The sequence below is a fragment of the Colias croceus genome, chromosome 23 (genome assembly GCF_905220415.1).
Source record: "Colias croceus chromosome 23, ilColCroc2.1".
In the NCBI taxonomy this organism is placed as follows: Eukaryota; Metazoa; Arthropoda; class Insecta; order Lepidoptera; family Pieridae; genus Colias; species Colias croceus.
In genome coordinates, this window is record NC_059559.1 from 4773048 (window position 1) to 4782076 (window position 9029).

The 9029-nt window shown below is 36.4% G+C and overlaps 1 protein-coding gene across 1 annotated transcript; it reads left to right on the forward strand.

The window, feature by feature from the left end:
* The first annotated feature begins 1478 nt into the window (after nt 1-1478).
* Nucleotides 1479-4643, forward strand: LOC123702586 (piggyBac transposable element-derived protein 3-like). The gene is made up of 2 exons (XM_045650358.1): nt 1479-3272; nt 4533-4643. Exons 1-2 carry the CDS (start codon nt 1479-1481, stop codon nt 4641-4643), a joined length of 1905 nt encoding a protein of 634 aa, XP_045506314.1.
* Nucleotides 4644-9029: the final 4386 nt, after the last annotated feature.

Sequence of the window (9029 nt, forward strand, 5' to 3'; positions counted from 1 at the left end):
TATGGTATTATACTAGAAATTTTCATAGCGCGCCTTAATCTTAACCAATAAGGAATCAGGGTCCATGTTTTCGATACTTAGCGAATTTTAGTACATAGGATTCAGGAGTAGATAAGTCAAACTGGGATTTAAACGAGAAACATTGCTAAGCTTCCTGTTAGGAAATTAAACTGATGTATTTACGTTATCAAAAGCAGTGACATTTTATTTGACGGTGATTCATAAATACAAATTTTACTGAATTTACACTCTCTTTCTCCCCAGAAATTGCTGAAGTTATGGAAGCGTTCAAGCCCTGTTCTAAACATAGTCACATAGATTTAATAATTAACCTTTCATCGGGATTCATAGGTTAAATGAAGAAGATCACTGGGAAACAAAGTCTCAAAAATACGTCAATTGGATTCTAGACTGAACTTTTCCAACGACATATCGACATTTTTAGCGCCTACTACGGAAGATAATTACACTGAAGAAACATCGCTGTACGTAACATCTACCATGGAAAATAGCTTTTCTGAAGTAACAATGCCATCAACGCCGTTGGCGACAACTTCAACACCTGTTAAAAGTCTAACGTCGGGGCAAGACTTTTCCAACGACATATCGACATTTTTAGCACCTACTACAGAAGAAATTTACACTGAAGAAATACCGCTTTACGTAACATTTACCATGGAATATAGCTTTTCTGAAGTAATAACGCCGTCATCAACAACGCCATCTGATGAAGAGTTCTACTCAGAGGAATCTGCATTATCATCAACTCTAACTCCTACATAACAATCTATTTTGAAGAAAGATGAACCCACTGCAGAGTCGATGTCAATTGACCTAGCTATTGTCGGATCTGTTAGTGTCATTATACTTCTCGTCACACTGGTCATAGCCTATTTGGTTAAAAAATATTGTTCCTCATATAAATCATACTATCCACCTAGAGTAGTAGATCAAGCAAATACCCCTAACCCTTAAATGCATATTGTGCCGAAAACGGCACAACAACTTTAAGTTCAAATAGCCCGCCAAATAGTAAACTGTCATACTATTGGTTGTTGTATTTTTAATCTATTATCTATGAAAAAAAAAATACGAGAATATCAGCCTCTACTTGGTATTACCAGTATATTTTATCTGTCAAATAATGACAGAAGTCAGAGTACTTAGCGCCAACCGAAGTTACGAAAGTTTTTTCGAAAAAAATAACTGTCCGTTTATTATATTCTTTCAAGTAAAAATAATATTTTATCAGGTAAGTTCATCAAATATATGTGCTTATTATTATTTTACTTCAAATTTCAATAATGCGCTCGTAAAAACGCAAAAATATCTTTGTGCCGAAAACGACCCTTCATGCATATTCAGTACATTTTTTTCCCGCTAAGTGCCTACCTGTTCTAACACGTTTCAATGTTTTATTTGTTATTTTGCTTTGCTGGGTGGTTGGTTATTGCATGTTGTTGTGTTGCTTTTCAGCTATGAATGACAAAAATATAGAAGAGATGCTTCGCATGCTAGAAAGTGGCGAAATTTCTGACGATCAGCTGGAATCCGACGGGGAAGACCTAGATTATTATCCGTCTCGTCAAGATCTTTTAGATGAGTTGGAAGAATCTCCTTTAGAAACATTCAATGGTAATGGTAAAGATATCGATCCAGCTATTGATCCTATTGATGCTATTGATCCTCCCGCAGTAACTGACAGTGACCCTCCAATAGTACGTAATATTTCAACTCCTGAAAGCGCAAATTATATGCCAAGTGGAGGTAGAAGTCTACTATGGAGAAAACGAAACCTGGTCTATTCTGAAGATAAAATAGCATTTTCAGGTTCTGAAGAATTATCTTCTAATATTTTGGAATTAGATACACCGTATCAATTTTTTACGTACTTTTTCACTAATGAGTTCTTAGAGTCTATTGTTCAGGAATCAAACTTATATGCAACTCAGCAACAACCTAATAGATTAGAAACATACACAGTAGAAGACTTGCGAAAATATTTAGGGATTATCACTTTCATGTCTGTTTACCACTACCCCAATATTCGGTCATACTGGGGCAAATTTGGGTTCGGCCCAATACGAGATACCATGCCCGTGAACAAATTTGAAAAAATTAGAAGGGTATTGCATTTTAACGATAACTCAAAACATCTCCCAGTCGACCATCCAGACCACGACAAGTTACACAAATTGCGGCCTGTGATAACACATTTGAACGAAAAATTTTCTAGTGTTACGATTGACCAACGCTTGTCAATCGATGAACAGATGTGCGCAACTAAAATCGGACACTTTTTGAAGCAATACATGCCGAATAAGCCTCACAAATGGGGTTTCAAATTATTTGCCCTTTGCAGCTTACTCGGATATTCATATAATTTTATAATATACGCGGGTAAAGACAAGGATGACGAGAGACTGCCAAGTGAACCTGAAATAGGAGTTGTTGGACAAACTGTCATGAGGTTGCTCAGAGTGGTTCCTAAGCAAAAAAATCATATCGTATATTTCGATAATTATTATACATCTTTGCCCCTAATGTATCATTTGGCCACTGAAGGAATCCATTCCTTAGGAACCATACAGCGAAATCGTTTGGGCAAAACTTGTAAATTGCCTCATAAACAAGACGTAATGAAAAGTTCTATACCTCGAGGAACATATGAAGAATATGTCACAAATTTTGAAAATGTGGACATATCTGCAGTTTCATGGAAGGACAACAAACAAGTTGTCCTGGCATCCACTTACGTCGGTGCAGAACCTGTGGAAACAATCCATAGGTATGATAAAAAATTGAAACGAAAAATCGAAATTGCTTGCCCCAAACTCGTAAAAGAGTATAACGCTCATATGGGAGGCGTCGACCTGATGGATTCTCACCTTGGCAGGTATAGGATTCGCATCAAAAGCAGAAAATGGTACATGAGAATATTTTATCATCTGTTAGACCTGACCATCATCAATGCCTGGATTCTTTACAGAAAAGTTATGGGTCAAAGAGGGAAAGCCAGCAAAGATATCATGAATCTTGCAGACTTTCGTTCTGAATTAGCAGACACACTTTGCAAATATTCCACACCTATACCGAGGGGTCGTCCACGTTCTACATCAACTACAGCAGCTGGCCCGCCTCCCAAGATACGGAAAGGAAAGCCTTGTCAAGTTTTACCCCCAAATGACGTTATACTCGATGGCGTGGGCCATGAACAAATAAGGACACCTAATAGGATGAGATGTATGTTTCCAGCCTGCAATTTGAAGACTGTAATTATGTGTGCGAAATGTAAAGTTCATTTATGCGCTAAAAAAAGCAAAGACTGCTTCAATGACCTTCACAAAAAATAATAAACTAACTAATGCATGTAGTGCCGAAAACGGCACATGTTGATTTTTGGTAAAAATATACGTAAATACATAATACTGATTTTTTTATTATTTTTCCTCGAATCTAAGCACAATATTCTATAAAATACATTTTTTCAAATATTAAAATAAAAGATCATGCATTTAAGGGCTAATAGCCAGAGTTTCAGACTTACAAAGTTGGTGTCAGATAGTTGCCACCAACTTAGCAACAACTTGCCGTCAAGTTCCGAATTTGTAACTGTTGACATCTAGTTGGCTACAAGTTTCTTCTATCAGAAATCAAATAATGTTAACTTTGAAATTCCGCATTTTATATCGAATTATTATGAAAAATTCATTTGTTATCTCTGTTATTCGTCTCTGGCAAACACTGCCCCCTGATATTATTGGTGTTTCCAGTATTGAGTCTTTAAAACCAAACTGTTTGATTATTTAATGGAGCAAGAAACTTAAACTAAGTTACTTATTGTCACTCTCTGCATTTTTATAAATAATATTATTACCATTTTTGATTGTTTACGGATATCATATTAACCTATCTACCCTTGTTAAATCATATAAATCATAAAAAAAATAATAATTAGGTAAACGGTTAACCCTGAAGGCCATCCCTGCAACAACAATTATTATCAAACCAACGCAGATATGAAGCTCTTTGCGCAAATATAAATTCCAGATTGCAAACTGGGAATTACCCCTTGGCCATAGGAGATAGGGTTTTCTTGGAAATGAAACAAAGAACAACTCAAAACAAGCTTATCTGCATATGAACTTACGAAACAGGATAACGACTCGTCATACAAATCATATAAAAGCTTCCACATACAGTAGCGATCCACAGTCCAGACCGGGAGAGTCGAGAGTCACCATGCTCATCAATAACCCTTTACTTATCGTTTCATTTGCTATTATCGGGACTTCATGTGAGTATTAGTAATAAAGTTAAAGTTATATTTTTTTGGTTTTTATGGCATTCAAATTTATATAAGTTAAAGTTAATTTCACAAAGTCATCATATAGACTAGTTAGTGCAATATCTGGAGTAATTTTATGATGAGTTTGAAATAGTATCATAGTTCGTGTGATTTTGTGAATGATATGTTTGCTACAAACAATGAGTGCTTATAAAATTTGATTTTTTTTTTCCTTTATTTCTAGGTCTCTTGGATAGCTGCAGTGGAGTCGCTTCTGCAAAACTTACTAGCTCACGGAGAAGTTATAGTCGGCCCACATCAAGTGTTGGAAGAGGATACTCAAGGTCTCACTTGAGGCCTTACTCATGGCCAAGACGGCCAAACAGATCGCAACTATCCTCTCCTAGGCAACATTGATGGCCGACGCTAAAACCGAACCCAATGGGGCCGAACAAGTGGATGCCGAAGCCAGGTGTGCAAAATGGAGTATTATCTCCACATAGTGGAGTGATCAATGCTGAGTCTGGTTCTGATCAAAATTACTTTGGAACGCAGTATAATGCCGGAACTCATAGCATGAATCAAATAGGTCATGTAATGAATACTTTTCAATTGGTGTTCCCGAATTTTACGAATAACTATAACTATCCCCAACAATTTCCTGGAGAATACGATGATACTTATTCACAATCTATTGGACCATCAGACGGAACTTATTCACAACCTAATGGCTCGAACGATGAAACTTCTGAAGAATATCCTGAGTCATATGGTGACAATTTTCCTCAAGATAATGGCTCGAACGATGAAACTTCTGAAAAATCCGCTGGGCCATACAATGAAACTTCTTTACAACCTGACGACTCGAGCAATAAAACTTCGAAACAATATACTGAGTCATCTAGTGAAACTTCCTTACAACCTGATGGCTCGAACGATAAAACTTCTGAAAAATATCCTGAGTCATATGGTGACAATTCTCCACAAAATGATGGCTTGAACGATAAAACTTCTCAACAATCCGCTGGGCCATACGATGACATTTCTACACTACCTGCTGACGCCAACGACAACTCTAACGTGTCTTCTGATCAAAACGAAAATTCTAATGAATTTATGTCGATAGATGAATTTATATAATATTAAGTCGAGAATTATGTCGTAGTTTAATTCTCAGTGGTTTAGATGAATCACAATACGGTTTTAGCCACTAAAACTTCAATATGTACTGTATTTCAGTAATTTTTTATATACAAAAATATGCTTAGTGTCAAAGACAATGTATTTCAAGTTTTCATGTAAATAAATTTTATGATATTATAATTTTTTATAAGCTGAAGATATTGTTTGTTTGTTTCTTTGAACGCGTTAATCTCAGGAAATACTGGTCCGATTTGATTTTGATTTCACACTAAAACCATTAACCAACAGGAGCGGAGCATTGCGAGTGAAACCGCGGGACATAACTAGTTAATAATATAATGTCATACAGTTTTAAATAATTTATAGATTTTAATGTTAAAGTTTAAACCTTTTACAATTTACTCAACTGTTTGCGGGCGCGCGCGGGTCTACTTCTAGTATTTTGATATCGTAATTAATCACCAGCTCAAAATCACAAAAAAGGCTTTGTTCGAAGCCGCTAAAAGTATGAAAAAACTGGCATGTGTATCAAGTTCTGCCTACGGTGCTATGCTTACGGTGTGCTTTAAAAAAATCTTCGAGCGAGACTTGTAGATAAGAAGAAAGAAGGAAGGAAGATTTAGAAGATTTGATTCGATATGTTCACATTTTTTTTATAAGTTTTATAACGAACATAGGTACACACTACACACTACACAGTATAATTTAAGAAAAAGGTACCCAGCAAACATTTCGACAAATTTGGGCTTGCCCAGTCCTTACACCCACACGCCACTGAATGATAGCTATGGCTGCCCATTGGCTAACAATTTGTGCTCCAACAAATATACCTATATATACTACTTAACTATAGAACTTATTTTTCCTGTGCCCGGGCATTCATTCATGCCGGCAGATCGAGTGTTTGGGTTGATTAAAAAAGAAGTAAAAAAATAAGGAGGTCATAATCGATCCATCTGAATATCAAAACATTTATGAGAGTTATGGGGTTGTTACAAAATTGGGTGAAGGCTGTAAAGTGAAAGGTTGGAAGGCTTGTGGTAGTGAAGTGATGAAGCCTCCAGCACAATATCACTTTAAATTTAACGAGTGCAAAAGATATTACTGGACAAGAGTCAAAAATAAGCCGGGGCGGTTTTTACTAAGAGGCGAAACAAACTACAAAAATGATATGGGTGTTCCCAAAAGTATAATGAAACTAGGTGTAACCATGATGTCTGATTTTGAAGTCAGAGACGTGCCACCATTAAGCGTTAATGTGTCTGCCTTAAAGCTTGCCGACGTGAATAAATTGTTATGCAAACACTTTGGTGATAATTGGAAAACAGAACTTGGTTCCAGCCAGCTAAAGTTTTACAAGAATGTTTTGGACGAAACCACTCCTGGTGAAGGCGAAAATGAAGAACCCTGTGAATATTTAGAAGAAGTTGGAATAACTGTTTAATTTTTATTAGCCCTTTTTGGGATAAAGGGAATATTTTTACCACCATGTTTGTTGGAGTAAAAAGTTCAGTGAATGTTTCTAGCTAAACTCCACACTCAATATATGGATAGCCAAAACAAGTGCACAGCCCTTCAAGACATTGTTGACAGCTTCCAACAGTGTTCCAATGACCACGAGAAGGCTCTCAGTCGTATTGTTGAACTGGAATGCAGGGCCTGGTGGAAAAAAACTGAAGTTACCCAAAGGAAGTTTCAAGTGGAGGGTGAAAGAGAACGTAGCATTCGTTGTTTGGCAAGACAACAAGGAAGTGCCATTAATGTCAAATGTCTTCCATCCTACGGTCGGGATAACCACGGTGGCAAGGACACAAAAGATGGGTCTAAAGTAGATATTCGGTGCCCCCTTATCGTCAAGGAATACACAAAGAGAATGGACAAAATTTATCAGGATAATTTTATAATTAATCAAACGAAAGTTACTACTACTCAGCGACATAGGCCAGTAAATCAATGTGGGAATAAAAAAGAAATGGCGGTAACATACTTTGCACGGCGACGACATAATGTCTCGATTCCAATTTGCAAACGCACCTTCTTTCTATTTTGGCTTTAAAGAAAGGAAGAGTGACAGGTGTAATTAATCGACATTTCAAAGCCATGGGTGAATCTGCACAAGAGAATAGAGGAGGCCCGCGTAAAACTCAAAAATATGCACCTAAGAGGGAAGCTGTAGAAGATTTTATCAAAAAGCTTGAGCCCTTAGAAATACATTACTGGAGAAGTAAAATAAAAAGTAGACAGTATTTGTCATCGGAGCTCAGCATTAGTAAACTTTATAAAGTGTTTGTGGCAGAAACTGCAGATGAACATAAAGATATTAAGGCATCTATCTTACTTCAGATAAATTTTCAAAACCAAATTTAACATAGGTTTTGGATCCCCTCGCACAAACATGTGCTACACTTGCATAGTTTTACAAGAACGACTAAAACATGAAAAAAACAATGAGGTAAAAAATCAATTAATGATTGAGAGCAGAATTCACAAATTGAGAGCCAAAGCGTTTTATCGTTTATTAAAAGACAGCAGCGAAAATATTTTAATTCTAAGTTTTGACTGCCAAAAGAACCAACCGTGTCCAAAAGTTTCCGATCAAAGTGCATACTACTCGAGGCAGTGATATGTGTACAATTTTACGGTGGTAATCGGAAATTCGAAATCACCATTAACTATTAACAACACGTTCATCAACACCTGGACTGAAGATTTTGCCGAAAGCATCGAATGAAATTGCTAGCGCTGTTTTTCATTGCTTGAACACCATTTTTCTAAGTCCCGGATTAGACCATATCACACAGGTTCGTTTAGTAGCAGATGGGTGCTGCGGCCAAAATAAAAACCAATCTCTTCTTGGTATTACAGATAAATGGTTACAAGACTATGCACCTGTACACATTATGGACCTAGAAATTCTGTTTCCAGTTGTTGGCCATTCATTTTTGCCACCAGATAGTTTTATTAAAATAAATAATTATTAATAATTTCCAAGTATGCCATGAGGGGAAGAACAAAGAAATGGACAATAAGGGTAATTCACCATTTCTTTGACTTTGTTATCGCTTCTTGTTGGATTCAATATAGAAAACAAGCTCAACTGAACCAATGGCCGAAAAAGGAAATATTATCCTATTATTTCTTTAGGCTAGACATAGCAGAGTGCCTAATTTACAGTAATGTAGATGAAGACCATAAAGAATCAGACTCTAATGCTGAACCTCAAGCTACACAGCAGCGTAGAACAGTCCCGCTGCCACCAACGGTTGCTAGGAAAACCAAGCATTTGCCAGAAATGTGCCACGATGAACAGGCAAGCAGGTCTAAATGTCGTGCTGACGGATGAAAAAGCTTAACATTTGTTTGTTGTGATACCTGTAAGGTGTTTTTGTGCTTAACTAGGGAGAGAAATTGTTTTAAGAGATTTCATTCAAATTAATTTTAATAAATGTCTGAAATAAAAAATTAAGAATTTTTATTGTTTTGACATGCTTGAGTCCCAAGGTATCAATAGTGATACCTACCTTGATTCCTGAAATTACAGTAATTAAATTATATTTTTTTTTTTCATTATATTGTCTTTATTATGTCTCAAACAACG